Source organism: Liolophura sinensis, chromosome 1, assembly GCF_032854445.1.
Source record: "Liolophura sinensis isolate JHLJ2023 chromosome 1, CUHK_Ljap_v2, whole genome shotgun sequence".
Lineage (NCBI taxonomy): Eukaryota > Metazoa > Mollusca > Polyplacophora > Chitonida > Chitonidae > Liolophura > Liolophura sinensis.
The window spans coordinates 50,895,248-50,919,144 of NC_088295.1; the positions used below are offsets into that span (position 1 = coordinate 50,895,248).

The following is a 23,897-nucleotide window of genomic DNA, read 5'->3' on the forward strand; positions in this document are numbered from 1 at the left end:
ATGTCTCTTCAATAAGTGGTTAAAGTGCTCTCTAATTTACAGCGTAATACTGTAAACGCTGCGTAATGGTGTGTGGACATGGATATATACATACACGTGTGGTGATAGCGCTCTAGCTAGAACACGTGTGCCGTTCGAGGTGTTAATCGCACACTTGTGCTTAACTGATCTAAACACGGAGAAGAGAGGCAGCGCTACTTTATTATTGGTTTTCAGCCTCAGGTCGAGTTATGTAATTATGTAAATGAGTGTACTTCATCACTATGCAGAATCGTACGACATTTTTATACACGTGTGCGTGAGTATAGTTACTGAGCAACTGTACATATTGTGTGCGTTTAGTTTTAGCCATACGATATCGTGCTTCCTCAGGTCACGTTCTTGTGACCGGATATATTGCCTTATACATTTAAAATTCATCGTTTATCCCATTCTCAAATATCATTATGTATGTCTTCTTTATTCTCGTTCCAAACATGAATCTGATATGAAAATATCCTCGTATATGTTTGCCTCTTAGACCTCGCTGGGCGAGTTATATCTGATTTGCTTTCCGTCGAGGCCATAATATAGATGCGTTGGAGGAAGAATGAGACGGTAGATATTAATACTCGAAGCTTTGTGAGTAAACTCGAAGCAGTGTAAACTTAGAAGTACACCTCTGTTTAAATTCATGTCAAAAGCAAGATAATTATGATCGAATTCCGTGTTGGCAAAGTGTACCTCATTTTGTTTATGAGTGCTCATCAAAGGGCTGGTACAGTCTGCACTTGCACTCGTAACAGAAAACATAAGGCGGTTTAGGATTGAAACACGCATATCAGTGTAGTATAAACCAAGATGCCAAATTGCACTCTACATGTAGAGCCAAAATAAAAGTTAACGCTGGCTCGCGGCTTGCACAAAGACCTACGGTACGTGTAGAGCCAAAGTGCTAGTTTGTACTGGCTCGCCACTTGCAAATAGGCCTACGTGTTACGCGAAGAGCTAAATGCTAGTTTGTTCTGGCTCACTGCTTGCACCTGCATTTACATCTAAAATGACAGTTTACATAATGACTCACCATTTGCTTACATGTGGTTGTTATTTTTGTTATTTGTCGTACGGCGAACCTATTACCACACAAGTTACTTTTGTGTCATATAATTGAAATTCCTTAGTTTTTTTTTTCTATATATATGACTTGCATTCTTTGTAACTATGCCGGAAGAGCTCTGATATATGTGGTGTGGACCACGTAATTCACTCCTCATTCAGCATGGAATAAAAGTAGTGACTAAAATTATTTTAAAGAGGATCAGAGTTAGAAATATCATACAAGATCTCATCCAGACTGGCAATTTGTGTGTTCAGTCATGTGTAATAACTTCATGCCTAGCTTAATCTTGCACAGAAAACCACCCCACGTGTATAATCCAGTCAAAGGTGTTTCGAATGACTGACAGTCTATAGACAAGTGCATTTGAAGGTATGAGTCAAAGTCGATACGAAGAAGAATCACCCAGTTGTCACTTTTGAGTTTTCCTGCACATGTGTAGTTACGCATAGGAAATGTACATGATATTGTGTAATGAGCAAGTAAATGCCAGTACATAAGGCCATGGATGGGTAGATAATACTTTTATTGATTTCACTTCTTTAATAATGGGTCTACTCTGTCTATAATACAAACAATTTATATTGTTTGGAATGTAATTAATTTCGATGTTTAGCACAGACTCATAGTCAGCCTTTCAGTCATGCAGCCTTTCACATCGGAGTCAACAATTACGTCACTCACCTAATGTACGACACTTCTCCATGCATGTATTTGTCTATCTGCGAGGCAATCCGTGATGTGTACTGTAGGGTTTTGTAGCGATTTTAGATGGATTGTTACTGATCCTTTATGAAAAAGACTTAATGCAAAATACTGATGTCAACGAAATATTTGAAAGAGACTCGATAGTAAATATAACAATTATGTGTTTATCAAACAGCCCACCAACTCGAATGCGCCATATCCTCGTAACTATATATATATACATTAGCGAGCACGCACGCGTTGTCACCTGTTCTTAATTTTTAGACATTTAAAGGACATTTCTTGATTAAAGGAATGTATTGATGGTCAAAGGATGATTTCTGTACATCATTGTACATCTTGTCCAAGATTGTGGATAAATTGCATCAAAACTTTTGCATGTATATAGTTTCTCGTACACATATACGTAATAGTTTTTATTATTAAAGACTCAATAGTCGTCCCAGTAAAATGAAATAATTGTTTCTGGAAGACTGTATACCCAACTGGTGGATGGAATTGATGTATATTTTTCTGTTTGTTTGTTTTTTGTTTTTTTTCACTTCCTCTCCGCTACTATACATGTATGCATGCCAAAAACCTAATGAAACCAGTACAAATCTCATATGTCTTCCCAGTAGAATGAAATAATTGTTTCTGGAAGACTGAATACCCTACTGGTGGATGGAATTGATGTATAATTTTATTCATTTCCTCTCTGCTACTATACATTTATACATACATGCCCAAAACCTGATGAAACCATTACAAGTATTGACAGTTATAAGAATTATGCAATCAGAACGTGTGTTAAAAGTAATATTTGAAATATAAAGCACTCTGGATTTCTCAGAATTTTAAATGGAAGTGTAATATATTTATTTGCTGTGTGCATTGGTGAATAAAGACAAAGGCATCAAAGTTTTCTGTGATTCAGATAGTTTCCCTCGGTGGCACCGTGAGTCAAGGACAGTGTGTGACACAAACATTAATGGCTCGCGTGTTGTAACCAGTTATAGTAGCACTGAACCGTCTGATCAGTTTATTTGCTAGGAGCATTTGTTATACATATAGATGATTTTTTTTAGTACTATATAACCCTGAAGGACGGGAACTGCAAGGCATGAATTGCCCAATCATAGCAAATGTACCAATACCACATCACGCGATCAAACTGGTAGCCTGCCTCTAATAATAAGAAACCGAGAGCGTACATGAACAACTATATAAAAGTCGGAGATATGATGATTATTTTTTGTTCTATAAAACAATATTTTCGGAAGATAATAAAGCTGGAAAAGAAAATTTCTCAAAGCCTAAGATAATACGACTGGTGAACTAACATTACATGGGACGTGTGTTAATAGCGCAATGTATGGGTCAGGACAAAAAATTCCATTCACGGAGCAATATTTATCCGTCTCTTCAAAAAAAACGTTTTTTCACTGAAGCAGACATTCCTGTCCTCACTGACATACAGACGTAATTATTTTACTTAGTAAAACAGTCGAAGAAGAAATCGAAGCCGATTTAAAAATTCACAGAATCTGAACATCCGGTGAATTATGGGTTCGTAGGTCAAAGATACATCTTATCTTAACCTCTTGGGAACAAAGACATTTAACTAGGAAATCAACTTTATTGTTTATAACTTTTCGTGCAACCGAAGTAGCACTGTTACGTAGCATGTTATAAAATGGTTAAGGATTTCACCGCCAGGGAACAATGGGCTGATGGGCCGATCCAACCACCCTGAAAAGTTGTGGAAATCTAATTAGTTAGTGTAAAAATTAAGTCAGACATAGAACACTCAGTAAACTCTCAGTGAATTAAAGTAAATCAAGTCAAGTGGTTCTTCTCAAAAAAAAAGTGTCGTCTCCTGGTGTAATTTCAATGAAGTGCTAGGTTTGAAAAATCTCGACCAAGGGAGATCACTCTCATTGACAACTAGCTGACAAAGTTTCCTACACCAAGTGAGTTGAGGAGTGAGTAAGTGCGTGCTTGGGGTGCTTCATTCTTTTGACTGAAAAATTGTTAAGTATGACGTTAAGTCATACTTAACAATTTTTCAGTCAAAAGCATCCTTTGAGTGTATGCAATGTGCCTCCTTGTTGCAGGCCGGATTTCCACCCCTTTTATCTAGTGCTGCTTCACTGAGACGAAATACCGGAGGCAAGAAAGGCGCCCCGCCCGAGCCATTATACTGATACGGGTCAAGCAGTCGTTGTACTATCCCATTCAAGCTGAACGCCAAGCGAGGAAGCTACAAATTCCTCTTTTAAGGTCTTAGGTATGACTCGACCCAGGATTAACCCTGGATCTACCGCCTCCAGAAGCGGACGCTCTACCAACTGTGCTATCGGGACCAGTACGGGTATACCATATCTGCTGATGGCGCCGGATTTCAAACAAACTCCATTTAATACCACATGAAAGGTCATACATGTGTTGCCAATTGCCTATTGTTGCCAGGGTCTAGAAAACAGCACAGGTATCCCTAAGGCTGGGATTGAACTGGGATGTCGTCACAGGTACCCCATTTCAAAGTCTTCTGTAGGACTCTGATCAAAAATGAACTTTGTTCACAACAAATTAAAATGATATATGATTAAAACATACACAAAGAGTAAAAGGTTTGGGCCAGAAAATTTTAATTAGAGTGACATGATATAGAAAGTTTCCTAAAACAATACTGAAAAAAAAAAATAAAATGTCATGCAGTTTGTGCTTAAAACTGACGAAGTCAAAGGAACGGACTGCAAAGAATTGATCCTTGGCAAACCACTAAAATGGCACCCAAATATACCGCAACTTATTTCCTAATACTTATTTGATAAGAATTAACTGAATCCAAACATTTCAATTCAAAGTTGAGATTTACAAACCATATGGTGTAAAGAATCCAGCAGCTGTCCAACATTTATTTATCACATTTATTTGAATAGTGTTTTGTGCTGTACACAAGAATATTTGACCTATACAATGGCAGTCAGCACTATGGTGGGAGGAATACCGGCAGGGTTCATGTCCATCCACAGGCTGCTGGCAGATCTTTCCACACCCTTCAACATTTATCAGTATGGTTCATACAAAAACAGCTTACATTCTAGAAGTATGAATGTCAATTCCATTCAGAAAATCTACAAAAATCAGTGAACATATTTTTACACACATTTTTCACTGGTCTGTTCGATGACACTAATTGTATATGTGTACAGTGCCTTTCACTACAATTCAATCACAAATTGTTCAATACAGAATGTATCTTATTAACTGAAAATGAACATATCACGGGTGTAACAACAAAAGGGTAGCATTTCGACAAGTGAAGTTTACAGGCTTAAAAAATAAACCTTGATTTTGTAAAGACCAAAAAAAGAAAAAAAAGAAAAAAAGATACTACAGGAGTTAAACTTACTACAGTGTAAATGGGTAGGATCTCCAGTGTTCGTATTGTAACTTAGCACACGCCTGCATTATTCAAACATCCGCCAGTCAATATCAACTCTGTTGGCCATCACATATCCAATCCCCCACTTCAAAGCAATATTCAAGGTCTCCATCTGAACTTACATGTAATGTAACCCAATCACAGAGAGGCAGTGCTTAGAGAAATACCATGCAGTACACCTCAGTTAAAGAGGGGGTTTCTAACATGTCTGACGTTTCCCAAGGATATATACTGGAAGACAGCAGAGATATATAATGGTAGACTTCGGTAAGCTCTGTGAAATGCATCTTTACAATATATTTCTTAAATCTGGAATGGTAATGTTTCTATATGATTAATAATAGCAGCTACATGTATAAGTGTATTTCTTTTCATAAGCTTTACAAGACATGGAAGAATAATAACAAATGTTGAGAATACTAAAATTGAAAATATGTTCAACATGGCCCCTATACAAACAAATCTAGAAATATAAACAATAGCATTGTATAGGCTAAAAGTGGATAAAAAATATATTGTTATCAATAAAATACGCATCCTGGGTCTAAAACAGAGTTCCTTTCTCCGAGATGAAAGTTTGAACAAAACTACATTATATGTACATGCATGAAAATACGGCTTGAAATTTTGAAAAAAATGACATGTAAAATGGAACAAACAATCAGCAGTTGTCACTTTCACAGATTATCAAACTCATAAGCATTAGTGTCGTGTAATTTCACTGAATTTGAAAACTGAAATCCCTCAAAATAAAGACCGTTCAAATGCTGTCTCGCGTGGGGTTAGAGGTTAAGCCTTAGGGTCAAACATTCTAAATCAGGTGTTTGAACCTTATATAAGCAGTTTTAAAAGTTCAAACCATATTTCCTGAACCTGTCAAAAATGAATAAGTATACAGTTAACATATCTGCTATATTTACCTATACATTTATCTTAATCACAATCTAGTTCAAAATATACAGAAAAACAGTAATCGCGATGGAAATTTTGATACTACTAGACGAAAAACAAGGACATCCCCACAAGAAAATGCCACACATGTTAAACGATGTTGTCAAAAACAAATGATGTTGCAAGCCACAGTTTTTCATACGTTCATTTAAACATTTGTAACCATCCTTCAGACTTCTGTTTCTGTACAACTCATTCTGATTCAGCCCATTGAAACCCAGGGAGTTCTTCAGCAAATTAATGGTGACGTCTGATCCCAAGGTGAAATTCTCAGCACACATTTGTATAGCTGCAGATAATAACAGGCATGCACATGATGTACAGTGTCTACAATTCACTGCTGGTAGTACCAACACTGTTTAAGCTTACAATGTTACATAATTATACACATATTACAGCAAGCATATCAGGACATGTCAGATGTGTATAAATACAAGTTGCACTTGTTATATACAATTTACATCTTTCACAACTCCATGGAATGACTACAGTATGAAGTTCATAAAAAATATGTAAACTCTGTATAAAAAAGTCAGTTCCACCTTTTAACTTGAAAACAGGAATGTGTATGATGAATAAAAGAAAATAGGTTTAAAGGGTATTACATAAAGTGAACAAAGCAGGTCTGGATATCACATCAGGTGAATGTAGTGAGAACATGTTAATATATGTCCATGGATGTTTCAAAGGCTATCATGTACACTGAGAGGATTGTCTACAAGATACAAACTCAATGCTTCTCACCTAAAAACATAAACATCATATATCAAACTATCGCCAAATCTGTGTGATCACTGTACCCAGGCATTTCTTGGAGCCCTTCCATGCTCAGAGTAATTCTTTCTTTTCTGAATTCTTCTCTGATGCTATGCTTAGTCAAATTCTTTCCAAAACGTAAGATTTTTCTCAAAAAAGTGTGTGGATTCCCGTGTTCTACATCAAGTTACATAATATGGAAGCCCTCCTTGTACCCCTAAATTTGCTGAAATCTCAAATTCAGCGACAGTCCTAAGTGTGTTTTTATGGGAGAAGACCGAGTCACTTCATGACCCAAGGACATTAACATGAAAATATTTCAAAACATGAATACCGGCATATGCACAAATAGTAATGCATTGAAAAGCTATGGTGTAGGTACAGTACAAAAACGAAAGTAAGTCTTAGCTACAGTAAGTCTACTCCGAATACACTTTTAAAATTAGTTTGAAATAGTTTATACATGTACATTTAGGTGACAGGGTACAAAAAATCAGAGTCAGCCCAAAAAGATGTTAGAAAAATGTCCCCATGCTGTTTTGTGAGTGGCTATTAAGTAGGAAGTCAGAAGGTAAGTGTTACATCTGTAATAGAAGGATTCAAATGTAGACCCTGGGTATTAAAAATCTACATATTAACTTTCAACACAGGATTTTGTGAGAATGTGAATTGAAAACAATGCAGCAAAACAATGAAACAAAACAATGGCTACATCGCACAACAAAAATATAAGCATGATATATATATATATATATATATATATATATATGCATATTTTACCAAGTTTCAGTTAATCCAGTTTACATTGTGGATGCTTTTCTCAATAAAGTTCATGGGGTAATTGTGCAAATTACATGCAGCAATGCGTCAAAAATTCGTCAAACAATTACTTAGTCGCATAAACCTTCAACTTTAGAAAACCACAGGCACAAATAGAGGTTTTTTTTCCATTGAAAACCCTCTACATGAGGTATTGTTTATGGTGGCACGCTGAACAAACAAGTACGAATGCTGTACCTTAATGTACATTAACAACATAACGTGAAATGGGTAACATGAATTAGGATTATGGGGCTTTTTTCTTTCCATCTTTGAAAGTTTGCCTATCTGCTTTGATGTTTACCAGCCTGAATAAGTATTGAACATACAATCCCAAATATCTTTCTTACTACCCCAAAAAGTAACTCAACTAATTTTACTTGAGCCAAGAACACTAAGCTAAGCATGAAGTTATTATTAACAGAAAGTACAATAGGCTTTTCAACAGGTAATATCCCTCCCATTCCCAAAGCAACTTTAGAACAGAAATTATTTCTTAGTCCTTACAGTTGATGTACACTGACCACTTGGATTGTATCAATATCGCCTTGATCAAAACCGTGTATGGTATAAACTTCCACAATTGTGACAATGCTCCTCACTGAGTGTCCTGACTACGGGATGTGACAGCTGTATTTTTTTATAATTACTGACACTGACACAAACATATAAAAGGTCAAAATCAGGCCTATTATCCCATATTAAGAGAAAAGAAATGCACCATCATGTAAAAAAATATCAGAGCTATATAGACTTTATAATAAGGTCAAAGGAGTAATTGTTTCAGTTAAATGTTGGTCAGAATAGCACTTCTTGGATTTGACAGCCCGCTTACATTGTTAAACATTTTCTTAACAGCTGCAGAAGAAAACAGACAAAATCATCAGTGAAGTGTGAAGCATTGCTTGACAATAATGAAGAACATACACTGTGAATTGTTCCACGTATATCACATCTGTCTCATTTGGTTGTGTACAGTGGTGTAGCCCTGGCTTTGAGGAATCAATGCCAGTGTAACTGGCTTACCCATGCAACGCTTCCATGTTTCACGTAACAGGATACGATTGTAGTACATTGCCACGATAAACATGACGATTATAACAGCAAATAACAAACCCACAACAACTCCTGTTGCATTGTAGTAGTCCCGTTTACACACCAAATCATCTAGTGACAGCTCCAGAATGGGTCGACCTTCATTCACAGTGTCAAATGCCGTAGTGCACTTTAAACTTCGCTTGTTTTGTACAGCACGACTTGCGCTATCATTCTTAAGCCAGTTGTAGAAGGGAATCATGCCACAATCACACTGGAACAGATTGTTGTCCAGGTTAAGCGTTTCCAGTTTTGACAGCTTGGTGATGTTTTGTGCCAGCTCCTCACTCAGCCACCGCAATCGATTGGATGAAAGATTGAGAATTTTCAGGGTGCTGACATGAGAGCATATGGATACATCTGTTAGCAGGTTGTTCGACATGTCCAAGCTAACGATTTTCTCCAAGGCACAAAATGCATTGTGAGTTTCATTTGGCAGGAACCAGAATTCATTTCCTGACAGGTCTAGCTCTTCTAAGGACTTCATCTTCTTCACTCCCAAATACCAAGCCAGCTTGACCAGGTGCAAAGTTCCATTCAACTTTTCATGAAAGGCATTTTTCAGAATCAGTTTTTTTAGCGAAGGAAGGTTTAAAAACACATGAGTATGGTTGTTAATGTGCCACTCATTATGGCTTAGTATCAGCGTTTCCAGGCCAGGCACACAATGAAATGTCTTACCATGTATCTCGGTAATGTTGTTGCGCGACAAATCCAAGGAAACTAGCTTATTCATGCTATATGATACATCCTTACTGCAATTGCCAAATATATTTCTTGGTATCTTATTAGTGAAGTTGTTGCCAGTGACATTTATGAACGTTAGTTCCCTGGGAAATTTCTGAAACACAGTAGTATCCTGATTAAATACCTTATCACACTGGAGTGTTGTTTTGTTGCACTCACACTTTGGGTAGTCCGTGCACGTACTGAACCCGTCCCCATTACATTTGCAAGGGCTTGGTGTCAAAATCAACACGAGCGTAACGCTAAGCACAAAACACCAACTCATACCCATCACTGCCGTATTTTCAGAGTGTATCTAAACGTTGACAACAGTACGCAGTTTTTGTTCTTTATGTCCTGCTCACTTCACCAACTAAGGCACGATTAACATTTGGAAAAGTTTGCACAACTCACAAATCGTTCTGTTTCTCGCAATGCAGAAACAAGTACCCTTACATGTACCAAACAAGTCCGTCCTTGTTCCTTCTCCTCGAAATAAAGGAGCCTTCACTTGGTCAGTTAAAATAGAAAAGTGGAACTTTGGAAGCGAGTGTCACCTACTTAATTAGTCGTGAAACAAAACAAAGTCTATGCTGCGATCAAATTAGAACGTTAAACATAAAAGGTAAACAATTCACATTCCGGATGTCCTTACCAATCTCCAAACAGCGCGCGTGGGGGTGGGGCAAATGTATAACCAAAACAAGAGTCCATTCATATAATGAAAAACTGCGAACGAGGACTATGCCACAGTAGATATCCTAATATCGTACAGTGCATATTACAGAAAGAAAATATTATGCGAGATTCTGAATGTGTTATGCATTCCGAAACCATTACATGACTGGGTTGGAATCGTTGTTTGTCATACCTTTCGGCGTTAAAATGAATCTTTCAACAGCAAAAAAGTTTGCATCTGCAAGCCAGTTAACAGGTGGACATCAAAGTTACCTCCCCTTGTCCTGGATTTAAGTGGAGGTTAGCTGTGTAGTGACCACTTTCCTGAATGTGTACACTCCCCACATATCTTCATCTAAACACTTTTCTGCCAGCAGAAGCACAGACGTGTCAAACTTAAACTTGGTTAGGTATCTAGATGGATATCGATCATTTTCATGTGCAACTCTATTTTAGAATTCTAGGTCTTATTTGTTTTATGGTTATTCTCTGGGTTCTATTTTTTTATTCACTTGATGGCAATGATTCTCAGTGTGAGGTACAGTAGAGTTAATATTTTACTAAACCTAACACAAAAATAGTCCTAATTAGACACAATGCAACATTAATTTATAATTATTTGTGTTTCTCACTGAATTACATCTAACATGTATTTCATCTCGGGTAGCCTAAGGGTAACAGTTAGCTAGTGTTGCTTAAATGCTATGTATAGTTGCCTGTGTAATATGACCACACTGCAAACATTATTCATGGACTATATTTTGCAGGATACAATTTAGGAAGGTTTATTATATTTGACCACTGTTTCGTATATTACTCAGTCCAGATAATTTCAAATTAGATGACAAACAGCTCAGGGTTGAAATAAATTATGGAGTGAGTGAGTGCTAGGGGTTTAACGTCATATTTAACCATTTTTCAGTCATATGTCGATGAAATAAATTACAGAGCCATATCCCCTGGAGAAACCAGATCCAGCATAGTACATGTACCCAACAAGTAATGTTTTGATTTGCAAAGCTGCCTGTCACCATTTGTATATATGCAATTAGTGCAAAAGTGTGAAAATTTGATCATTTGGGATCCCAAAACCTCTGAACCCAAAGCCTTTTTGATACCGGTAAGGTAAGAAATGACTTGCTGGCCTTGGAAGTATCAACATCAACATAACTTTTTTTCATAGGCAGTGTAGAGGAACCAGTTAAGACAGATTTTGTGAGCCTGTTATTTATTTGATTGGCGTTTTACGCCTTACTCAAAAATATTTCACATATATGATGGCGACCACCATTATGGTGGGTGGAAACCAGGAATAGCCCAGGGGAAACCCATGACCATCCGCAGGTTGTTGACAGACCTTCTCTCGTACGGCCGCAGAGGAAGCCAGCATGAGCTGGACTTGAACTCCAGCGACCGCATTGGTGAGAGACTCCTGGGTCATTACACTGCGCTAGCGCTAACCAACTGAGCCACAGAGGCCCCTCCTGTGGTTATGTTTATTTATGGATTGATTGGGGCGGATTGTCAGATACAGTTGTATGTACCTGATAATATTCAGATGGCCTGACCATGCAAGCCTGAGGTTAAAAGATATATCGCCCTCAGATATTACTATACTTCCGCATTGTGAGCTGGACTCTGATCTTTCTAATGTGGGTCACCTTTTAGTAGGTCAATTTGGACTTATGTACTTTCAGATATTAAAAAATCTTTAGTTAATGCCTTATATTCCAGATTATAATGTCAAACTGTACATTATTGTAATCAGCATGCATAAGTGATTTTTTAAAAGTTTATCTTAATTTATCAGGCAATAGATGTTCCTAATTAAGGTATCCAAATGCACTCAAATTTGGTCCTGCTTTGTGTTGGATTTGACTGATGGGAACACAAGACCTAGTCCTACACAGTATGACCATTTCATACTTCTAACTTCTAGCCAAAACAACATAACACCAAGTCATGTTGTATAAAACTAGACTTGTAGTTCAAGCTAGCTTAGGCACTATACTACTGTAGTGCTCAGCATCAGTCAAACCTACCACTTCAAAAATTTCAGTACAAAGAACTGTAACCCATCGTTATATTTGGTATGCACCAATTCTTTAAGTTATCCAAAGTGTAACCATGCAAGACAAATTTGCAAATATGTAACGTAACTGATTTGAGTGGTACATTCACAAGGGTTGGAATGCGAAATGTGATGCAATGTGTTATAGTCCCTTCCGAAGGATAGCTTGTGCAACTTTATCATTTCTGCTGAAAAATGCAAAGCCTTCATTGACAATTGTAGACATTATGTGGTTGTATTTGAGTACACTTATCAAGAAATATCTTGCTCTTGTTAATTTCAGTAGGATTTTTCTTAGGGCCAAGTATTAAAATAGATTGGTCCAAACACCTGAAAAAATTCTTCCAAGCAGCTAGACCTCAATGACTATGTTATTCAGAGCTACCAGAGGTGTAAGTCCATGAAGATGACTCAGCGTACCATTTTAAAATTCTGATATTCATTTTAAAAGAGCACTGAGCTACAGTGAACGTCAGGAATTTGAAATTGCACACTTAAGTCCATCTAGATGGATTACCCCGAGGTTTAGAAAGCTGTAATTCTCAACATATATGTGACTGGTGTTTAACACTGTACTCAAGAATATTTCCCTTACATATTACAGCTGTGGTCAGCATTATGGTGGGAGGAAACTGGTCACAGCCCGGGGAAACCCCACAACCATGGACTTGAACTCACAGCGGCCGCATTGGTGAGAGGCTACTGGGTCATTACCCTGTGCTAGCGCATTAACCAAACGAGCCCCAATAACTCTCAATATATGGCTAGCTCCACAATGAATCAGAAATCTGATTTAACAATGTATAAACATACTGTTCTGTTTGAATTTTAATACATCATCAGATCAGTTGAGCCACACTAGGAGCTAAATATATGGCATGCCTGTTTCATACCTACTCTCCTAAGGTGGAGACTGCAACCTGACAGTCTACCAAACCCTGATGAAACACCCTGCCAATCCTTGTACGAGGGATATGGAGATCGCCAATCCACCAAACTGACCAATGGAAACAAACCTACTCACACCTAGCCGAGAAAGGTGGTTATTGCTTCAGATCAGAAGTCATAGACTCCGTTGAAGAGATTGAACCACTCAATTACATGTATGTTATAGGGTTTTGAAAGTGCCACTTAGGTATAACTCTTTAGCATGAATTGGGGATTCCGAGAATTGGATACGCGTGGAGTTAACAAATTTATTTAATTTAGTGTTCACTGGTCAAAGTTTTAATTCTTGGTTAATGAAGACACTCCACACCTCCCAATGAAAATTTGTATTTCGAAGGCTTTCAGCTTGTACAGAGCTCTCGTTGACCAACAATGATTGTGGCCATACAGTTATAGGGGTCTGTAGTAGAGTTTTATACAATGAAAATATTACACTTCACTTAATCATAAGCCTTGTAAAAAGGAGTACATTCACGTTTTAGGAACGGATCTCGTTCTCGCATGTCCAGTTACCAAATGCAGTTCGAGGAAAGATTAACTTTAAAAGCTACATATACCTCGCAATGAAAATTACCAAATCTCATATGTTGCAGTGCAAAATTCTTCTAACCAATCAGATAATCCAGTGCTAATCAGAAAGTTTCCTTCCGGGGGAAATGGTTGGCCCTGAGAAGGGCCTTTGGAATGGCAGTGCCGGCCGGCACTGTGGTGGATTAATACTCTTGTGACTGGGAGCTCTTCTTTCCTTTGCCGCCTGCAGCAGTGGTCTTCTTGGGCAGAAGGACAGTCTGGATGTTTGGCAACACACCTCCCTGGGCTATGGTTACTCCGCTTAGCAATCGGTTCAACTCCTCGTCATTTCGTACGGCAAGCTGGAGATGGCGGGGAATGATTCTGGATTTTTTGTTGTCTCGTGCAGCATTTCCCGCCAGCTCGAGAACTTCGGCAGCCAGGTATTCCAGCACTGCAGCCAGGTAAACTGGTGCACCAGCCCCAACTCTCTCTGCGTAGTTTCCCTTTCTTAATAGACGGTGGATTCTTCCCACTGGAAACTGGAGTCCGGCCCGGGACGATCTTGTCTTAGCCTTAGCTTTGGCTTTTCCTCCTTTGCCACGTCCAGACATCTTGTGCTTCTCGTGCGTACCTCTGTAGGAAACAGGAAAGTCAATGCAGAATGAATCTGAAGAGGCCAGCACCGAAATTTATCTTGCCGCCAATGCTTTGTGTAATCTTCAACCAATCACAAAATTGCGCCTTTTTTCTTAGCCAATGAAATGTTAACCCTCTTGTCATATGATCAGAGCAGGTCTCGTGACTCACCGGAAATACCTCTCGGATCTTTCCGAACATTGCCGGATTTTCCCGGTAATTGTCGAACACGTTTTTCAATCGCCCACACTGTTACAACAACAACATAGGCTAATTGTGTGCAAAGCACAGACCATTAGCCATGACCCTGGAAATTATGTCGGTTCCGTTCATTGCCAATGGAGCGATGGCATTTATTGGCTTCGTCTTGACTGTCACAATTATTCCAAAACTAGGAGATATGTTTATTCGTGGAAATCTGTTCGGGATTGATCAGAGCAAAGCCACGCGTACAAAAATGTAAATACACGTGTGGCAGTAACTGTGTGTATGTAGACTTGAATGTGTCTGCTCTTTCCGTTCAATCTGACGCAATCGTTCAGTATATATTCTACTTTATATCAGTGTTTAAATGCGCAAAATTTGTGGCTCTGAGTTCAGTGTTGTCATTAAAATGTCTTACCTTTAATGGAAATAAATTTTTAAGTGCGTTAGCAACTTTGATTGCTCTTCTGTCCCAAGAAATGATGCATGTAGGCCATTTTATCTTCTGAGGGAAAGCCATGTTAAAAAGTTGTGTTAAAAACGGGCCAAATAAAAATTAAAAGACGTTTCTGTGTTAAAGAAAGGAATGTTATGCAACGAAATGTTCTTAGGTCATGTAGTAGGTTGATATACCGTATCTACCATAATTTTTGTCATTATCACACTAAACATAGTAATTGAGAAAGAGAGCTACCAAAACTCTTTACACCAAACAAACATAAATGGTTACATCATAACCCAATCTCCAATATCAGCTGTTTTATTTTTACCAAATATTGAAACTTAAGTACTTTTTCAAAATATTAAACTTTTTGACTAAACGTAGTGGCCTGTTGTTCAAATTTCAGATAGCATATAAAACAACTAATGATTTACATTTGTACAAATGCAAGAAGTTTGTAGGTAAGCCTCCACATGGTACTATTTTTCCAGTTTTGGTGAACAGTGTAGAAACTTGCCTGTTTTATTTATATAATTCATTAGCTGTAATTAAGTGTGTACCAGTATCCAAAATGGTGGTAAATATGGGCAGAGGCATTTTTATTGTTGTTGTACCGATGCCTACATTTTTGCATTAGGCTGATAATTGAAAGTGCAGTAATGAAACTTTGTTAAGTGCATTCTATAGACTTAAAGTTTGTTGCTTAAGATGTCTATATATATATATAACTAGGAAAAACAGAAAATATTGCGTCATTTTTACACATCTGGTATGTATGCACGTAATTGCATGCAATGCCAGCCATTGGTCGTAGTGTTTTTATTTGGCCAATGAAATCGATTAAGAAATTCTTGAAAAGTTGAAAATCTTGAAAGGTAAGATTATCTTTATATTGATATGTGTTGTTTTTGGGTGTTTTTTTTTAGCCTGTGTGTATTGTAACATTTTTGAAACAAATTGACTACAAGCTAAGCGCTTCCATGTTTCAGACCAGAATCTATGGGAGTGGTTTGTGGGACAGTTTTCCTCATTGTTATGTTTCTATTCATACCTGTGCCGTTTTACCAAGCCTTGTCTGACAAAGATGGTCAATTTCCCCACCATGAGGTAAGTGCACCTGGACAAACCAGCCCAGTAGGGCACATGTGGAGTTGGAGAAAGGGTGTCACTGGCCAGGCTATCCTCACCCTTCACTGCATCCATGGCAGCATTCTTTATGTCTTTTCCTTAGGTGCCTCCCCCCACCATCCCCTTAACACTTTTACCATGTCCCCCACCATTTTGCTAAATGTGTGTCATAAGAGTATACCTGCACCCTTCAATACCCACCCCTTCCCACCCTTACCCTGCACACTTGCCTGAAGCAGCTGATTGTCCTCTTATTATCTTTTTACTTCAGTGTTCTACTTAAACATTGCCAAACTCTCCCCACTTCCCACTTTCCTATCCTTACCCTCCCCTCTCCTCTTTCCTTCTGTTCTGACAAAGACTGTGCCCAAGGAATAATTTAGATTCCCAGCTGTGTACACTTCCTGTTTAAGGTTCACTAATGGCCTGGATATCATTAGCAGCAGCAAGTAACACTTTTTCCAAGATCTCAAAACCTATTTGACTTTCATAGTTATAATGTTAGATTTCAGACTAGAATACACTGACATGGAATGTTTATGCAATGACTTGTTTGTATACAATGTCTAATCCATGAGGTTAGTCCTGTATCTGCATTAAGATGTGATATCTACATATAGATAAAGGCATTTACTATCAAATTTTACGACTGTAGATGAAATGGTTAAATATCACTGGTATAGTGCAAAAAACCATGTTCTCATTGTTTAAAGGGCCGAGTCGGCATTTCAGGAGTCCCGCAAGGTCAAGCTGATATTGAGGAGACAGGGTGAGGGCTCTGGCAAGGTTCCTGAAATGTCTTCTTGGCTTATTGTCTGTATAGAGTTGTTACTTGGGTATATTATTACAAAGAATTGCATCCGGTTATAGAAGTTTTAGGACACACAAGGCGCATGTTCAACACTAGGGCCTAGGTATATTTAGATTCTCTCAATCTCACAGCTTGTGGGACTGTGATGACAAGCACTTGATGCTGCTGGTGGGTCCATTTGCACAACTTAATGTACGCTGAAGACCACATTTGTTACCATCCGTATAGTGTACATGGTGGCAAATTACGCCTGGTCAGTAATGTATCAGATGTTGGTGGTTTACCCCAGGTACTCGGGTTTCCCCCACCCATGAAACTGACAGCCATCACATGAGTGAAAAAGCCTTGAGTATGTTTTTTTTAACAATGGTCAAGTTTTGATGATGAATTTTGTGTGACTGTTTGTTTTCAGTATGTGGAATACATCACGGCCTTGCTGTCTATCTGCTGTATGATATTGCTTGGGTTTGCTGATGATGTCCTGGATCTTAAGTGGAGACACAAACTGCTCTTACCAACAGTGGCCTCCCTCCCTCTCCTCATGGTCTACTTTGTCAACTTCAATTCCACAATCATTATTATTCCCAAGCCGTTTAGGCTTCTGTTGGGCTTCGATCTAGATTTGGGTAAGATTATGCACACAGTTATCACAGCTTTTAATTAATAAGGCTGAAGATTTGTGTAATTCAGTTATGGACAAATTCAATATTCCAAGCTGAAGATCCAATCTGACCTCCATCATGTGAGCATTATGGTTTAAGTCAAAAATTCTTGAGTATGTACAGCATTAAATACCAAAGAATAAAATAAATAAATCGACATGAAAAGTATCTTTTAGTCCATTAACTTCTAAGCTCTAGTATTTCATGTTTTCAGGTCCATGTAGTTTATGACCATAGGAATTTAATACATCTCCACGACAACAGTGGAGCAAACCAGACACCCTGGTCCATATCTAACAGAGTGGGTTAAGTTTCAGAGTTATGCCCCTTGAATTCCGGATCTGTCTCGCATAATCTCGGTTTACCAAACGTTGATAAATGAGACTTGATATCACTTCATATTCATACACATCACTTCTTTTCCCAGTAAACATTGAAATGAAAAAAAAAATGTCGAACATATGTAGTTATTGTACAATTTCTATTAAAATTTGATGATTGCCTGTCATGTTATTATTGTTATGTTGTAGGACTTTTGTATTATGTGTATATGGGAATGCTGGCAGTTTTCTGTACAAATGCTATCAACATTTACTCTGGTATTAATGGCCTGGAGAGTGGCCAGTCTTTTGTGATTGCTGTCTCTGTTCTCATCTTTAATATCATTGAGCTATCAGGTAAGGATCGCATGAAACTAAAACTTTAGAGAAAAGAAAGCTCTGAGATCAGTTATACCGGAAATGCGTGTTTTCTCCATAGCAACATGTTTTAAGTTTTTCGTATTCTTGTTAAGCAACTCTAAGGCTCCAAAAGCAGAATGACAAACAAAGACTTTGCCCCCTTGCAGAGCTGCCATGTATGGCTCAAAGCCTAATGGCTGTAATAAGAAATGTTTTCCTTTGGGCAATGAGAAGGCAGTTCTGGCAACCTTTTATGTTACTGGTTCAGTTATTTGCACATAAGTCTTAGCCAGTCTGAAACCAGTCTTAGCGGACATGCTCCAGTAAACACAGTAAGTTTTAGTGAACTCTTTGTTCCGTTGAAGGTTGTAACAATATTACCTCCATGCACTGAAGAGCTAATAATTAGACATAATTGCTTTTTTTGAGTTTTGGCTGAAAACAGCTGCTCTCATTAGTCACTTAAAATAAATCATCAAAATATCACAAATATGATTGTTAGAGCCCTTAGACATTCTGATTTGTTCCTTTTTTTTATAAGAATTGTGTCTTGCAATGTTAAGATCAGGAAAAAATGTTGAAATAAAAGTTGCCCACACCTCTCCACACCCTTGAAATTTACCTGAAATAGATAAATATTTCACTGTCATGGATTTGAATGTACAACACTGCCATTATTGCACTTCCATTAAAATCTGTTACCTTGTGATTTTGTTCATGCAGGATATTCAAAATATGCAAGGAGAAGGTTGTGAAATTATGTGTTAATTAAACAAATGGACATTTTTCCTGTGGCCAATACCCCCGAGTAGTAATCAGTGGTTTAGACTGGTCTCACCAGCTTCCTCCACCCTGTAAAATTGGCCGACATCATACAGTGAAAAATTTTTGAGTATGGTGATAAACAAGGAAACAAATAGATAAATGATTCAAATTGCGGTCATTGATTTCTCTGAATCTGTGTTTTATATCCAATTTTAGGGGACCATAAACAGGCTCATCAGTTTTCCATTTTTTTCATGATGCCATTTCTAGCAGTGAACAGTGCATTGCTGTACCACAACTGGTAAGTACAACTCCGATTATAGGCTAGATGTTTGTCACCATGGGATTCCATGAATTCCACGATTGACGAGTGCTCAAAGACTGTCTTATGTTCAAATGCAACTCCCACTGCCTGGACCACAGCTTTACATCAGAGATATGCTGTATGGAATATTTTTAAGTATGGCTTCTAGACAGATGTAAATTCTGTACAAAAATAATTTTCCCTGTGGTCTGAAGCACAGTACTGAAGGTATATACAGCCCTTGTCCACTGATTTGGGGTTGGCAAATCCAGCTGCCTGAGAAAAGACAGTAGCTTAAGGGTTACCTCAGGTGTGAAGATTGCTGGCAGGAAATAACATTTAAACCTGACCAGTTACACAACAGAAACACCAGACAAGTGTACCGATCTGAGAAGTGTGATTTGAATATGTTCCTGACACAAATGTAACATTTCTTATATTTAACAGTTTTATTGATTTAACATTTTGAAATCTATTTACAGTTGTCAACCAGTTGTGTTGATATAATTCCCAATGATCTATCAGGGCACAAATCATTGCACTACCTATGTTTTCATCTGTGAAATCGTGTGGTCATCATGAAGTGCAGTAATCTGACATTGAACCAGTGTGTTTATGGTACACTTACAGTTTTAGTAATCAGTTATCAGTTATTATTGTTGTTAACTCTGTGAATTATTTCTGTATATTTGTAGCTTCCATTTCATTTCCATGAAATCATTTTCCTCTGTCTTTTATGTTGTTTTTCCTCTCATACAGGTACCCATCAAAAGTTTTTGTTGGCGACACATTTTGTTATTTTTCTGGGATGACCTTTGCAGTTGTTGCCATATTGGGGCATTTTAGCAAGACGATGTTGCTGTTTTTTATACCCCAGGTGTTGAATTTCATCTACTCTGTACCTCAACTGTTTAAATTTGTGCCCTGTCCAAGACATCGTTTACCGAGGTGAGCATAAGCATATCGATTAAAAATTTCATAACATACAAAAAGGGAACAGAACTGTCCAGAGACTGGATGGAAGAAAGTTGTGGTTTGGTTCCTACCTCATTTTGTGATGGTGTCACACATGTCAGAGTGACTTGATGGGGTGTCATGTTTGGTGTCACACACAATGCCATTGTGAATAGGTGAGATGTCTTGTGTGGTGTCATTGTTACTGGGTAGGGTGATGTCATTGTCACTGGGTAGGGTGTCCTATGTGATGTCACACATGATGTCAATTGTCAGTTAACAATTACATGTTGATGATGTGCTAGATGAAGTGATTAAGGTAGTAGTGAGATGTATATACAGTAGCTCTGTGAAGTTTCTGTGGCCCAGGGGCTTAGCATGCCAGCACGGCGCAGTGACCCAGGAGCCTCTCACCAATGCAGTCTATGTGAGTTCAAGTCCAGCTCATGCCAACTTCTTCTCCGGCCGTTTGTGGGAAGGTCTGCCATCAAGGTTCCTCCCACCATAATGCTAGCCAGTGTCATAAGTGAAATATTTGTGAGTATGGCGTAAGACACAAATCAAATAAATAAGTTCTATTAATTAAATCCAAAAGTCCTTTAATGCATGAACTTTTGGAAACCTGAGCAGTAGTTGAAATTTGCGCTGTGAAAAGTACGAAAGTGTAGCTTTGTGGTAATTCCTTGTCAGAAAAAGGAAAAAAAAGGAAGAAAAAAAGAGCAAAAATATTGATACAAAATGGACAGCTTTTCAGTTTCTCTTACTAGGTGACAACTGTTAATTTTGATTACCACTACAAGAAATGTAACAATGGTTGTACTTTTTCTAATGCCAGTGTGCTGTGTGTGTATTTATGTGTGCCTTCATTGTTGTTGTTCACTCTTACCCTTAGTGGTACTGCATTATGTCTTGTGTGTACTGTGTGTGTATTTAAGTGTGCCTTCATTGTTGTTGTTCACTCTTACCCTTAGCGGTACTACATTATCTCTTGTGTGTACTGTGTGTGTATTTATGTGTGCCTTCGTTGTTGTTCACTCTTATCAGTAGCAGTACTGCATTATCTCTTGTGTGTACTGTGTGTGTATTTATGTGTGCCTTCGTTGTTCTCTCTTATCAGTACTGGTACTGCATTATCTCTTGTGTGTACTGTGTGTGTATTTATGTGTGCCTTCGTTGTTGTTCACTCGTATCAGTAGCAGTACTGCATTATCTCTTGTGTGTACTGTGTGTGTATTTATGTGTGCCTTCGTTGTTGTTCACTCTTATCAGTAGCGGTACTGCATTATCTCTTGTGTATTGTTATTTTCCAGATATAATGCAAAGACAGACCAAGTTGGAATTAGTACCACAAGATTCAGATTAAAAGATGTTTCGTTACTTGGCCGGCTGTTTGTCTGGTTGTACAGCACCCTCAGACTTATCCATATCAAACACGATGTGGGAGAAAATCAGGAGTATGTCGAGTGCAGCAATTTTACAGTCATCAATCTGCTTTTAATATTCACCGGCCCAAAACATGAACGTTCTGTGGTATTAATTCTTTTAGGATTTCAGGTTTGTATTTTATGGACTGTTTTGTCAAATAGTAAGTGACATTTGCAAAATTCAATTATAAGACCTGTCCAAGAGTCACTTACAAAATTCAATTATAAGACAATTATAAGGCCTGTCCAAGACATTCATGAGGTGAAGGCTCACACTCAGCCCTGGACAGGCCTCTTTTTAGATTTTCCCCTTTTACTGCTTGTGGGGCCTTTGGTGACAAAAAGTGGCCGATGTTTATTTGGCCATTTGCCCAGTCTTTGTACCTGTCTTTCATTTTTACATTGAGCATATCTATATATATATATATATATATATATCCTATACGTCTTATTTGGTAAAGTTGGTTAGTAACTTGTCACAGGCCAGAGGTTTATGTTTGGCACCTGGGTTTCCTCCACTTATGGAACTGACAACCGTAATAGAGGTAAACAATTCTCTAGTATGGAGTTTTACAACAGTAAAGTAAAGAAATCAATACAGGGTGAAGAATTCGCATAGTCAAATGACGTATGTACATGCGTTAAAAATCGCGAGCCATTGACTGTTGGTGTTTTACCATGGTATTAATGATGACACTTTACATGGACATCATTTGTACGTATTTGTATTGACCATAAGTAAAATGGTTTATGGTAACATCTTCTTTTGGCTTTTTTTTTTTTCAGGTTTTTTGCAGTGTTCTGGCATTCTTGATACGCTACCAGTTAGCAAGGCTTTTCTATGACGTATAATGGGTTTGCTAGATTTGTTGGATTAAAGTATAAAATCAAAATGCTTTGTCTCACTGATAGATCACGCATCTGTTGATTCATTATAACATGTATACAAAATTGATAAGCATCCACTAGGATGTATTTTTGTATGTTTTGTGCGTACATCACTGACAGTGACTTGCTCATCTGATTGGTGTTGATACCTGAAAACTCAGACCATATGTAACGTGAGAACTTAGGCTTTATAAAGCTCATCCAAAAGATTTCTTTTAAAGGATTTCAATTTACCATGTATCTTAAAGTACAGGGGTACTTACTGGAGAAGATAACATTTATTTTATTTATTTTATTGATCTTATACACCATGTTATACATTACTTATGTACTTGTATATAGCAGATGTTAGGTTTATGCGTAGAGGACATGTTAAGCATCGGGGTAAACCATAGCACCTTATCTTTGACAAGTCTTCTATCTGCAATCTGTAACAGTAGGGAATGGTAACATGCAGCCATAATGCCTAGTCGTCTTTCTGAGAGTCATCTTGCACACTGAGTTATATTTCAGTAAACTGAAATTCTATATGTAATCGTTAATGGCTATTTCAGTGAACTGAAATTCAATATGTAATCATTAATGGCTATTTCAGTAAACTGAAATTCTATATGTCATCATTAATGGCTATTTCAGTAAACTGAAATTCTATATGTCATCATTAATGGCTACTTCAGTAAACTGAAAGTCTATATGTAATCATTAACGGCTGTTTCAGTAAACTGAAAGTCTATATGTAATCATTAATGGCTATTTCAGTAAACTGAAAGTCTGTATGTAATCATTAATGGCTGTTTCAGTAAACTGAAAGTCTATATGTAATCATTAATGGCTGTGTCAGTATGCTGAAATTCTATATGTAATCAGTAGTGGCTATTTCAGTTCTTATATCCTGGGACCTATTTCAGAAAGTCGTTTCTGGGTGAAGTCAAAATGCGAAACCTTGTCACAAAGTTTATTTTTTGGTACTGGAAATTGACATTTTCACACGTTGACGATGGGGTCAAAATGTTATTTTCTAAGCCCCCAAATCAAGCTCTAAACTTGTGTTTCAGATTTTTACCGAAGTTAGAAATTGTTTTATGTAACCGACCCCAGTTGTGGAAGCTTCATTACATTCTTCTTCATGTGCATGGATTTGGAAGAAATTCAAATAATTTTGCAGCATATTTAAATATATTCTTTTGAATTGTTGAAGAAATTGAAGT

At 37.7% G+C, this 23,897-nt stretch overlaps 3 protein-coding genes across 4 annotated transcripts; 1 reads left to right on the forward strand and 2 right to left on the reverse strand.

The window, feature by feature from the left end:
• Positions 1-7,716: 7,716 nt before the first annotated feature.
• Positions 7,717-10,236, reverse strand: LOC135481974 (leucine-rich repeat-containing protein 53-like). The gene has a single exon (XM_064761770.1). It carries the CDS (start codon positions 9,871-9,873, stop codon positions 8,710-8,712), a length of 1,164 nt encoding a protein of 387 aa, XP_064617840.1. The 5' UTR covers positions 9,874-10,236; the 3' UTR covers positions 7,717-8,709.
• Positions 10,237-13,493: 3,257 nt separating this feature from the next.
• LOC135475490 (histone H2A-like) lies at positions 13,494-14,423 on the reverse strand. The gene has a single exon (XM_064755420.1). The coding sequence runs from the start codon at positions 14,400-14,402 to the stop codon at positions 13,992-13,994; it is 411 nt and encodes a 136-aa protein (XP_064611490.1). The 5' UTR covers positions 14,403-14,423; the 3' UTR covers positions 13,494-13,991.
• A 279-nt stretch (positions 14,424-14,702) lies between these two features.
• Positions 14,703-23,230, forward strand: LOC135479452 (UDP-N-acetylglucosamine--dolichyl-phosphate N-acetylglucosaminephosphotransferase-like). Of its 2 annotated transcripts, none has more exons than XM_064759284.1 (8): positions 14,703-14,886; positions 16,063-16,180; positions 17,425-17,638; positions 18,205-18,351; positions 19,336-19,420; positions 20,183-20,371; positions 21,688-21,931; positions 22,588-23,230. In XM_064759284.1, the coding sequence occupies exons 1-8, from the start codon at positions 14,729-14,731 to the stop codon at positions 22,651-22,653; spliced, it is 1,221 nt and encodes a 406-aa protein (XP_064615354.1). In that variant the 5' UTR covers positions 14,703-14,728; the 3' UTR covers positions 22,654-23,230. The 2 variants fall into 2 exon arrangements, with proteins under 2 accessions (XP_064615354.1, XP_064615364.1); XM_064759294.1 differs by having other exon boundaries at positions 14,805-14,914.
• Positions 23,231-23,897: the final 667 nt, after the last annotated feature.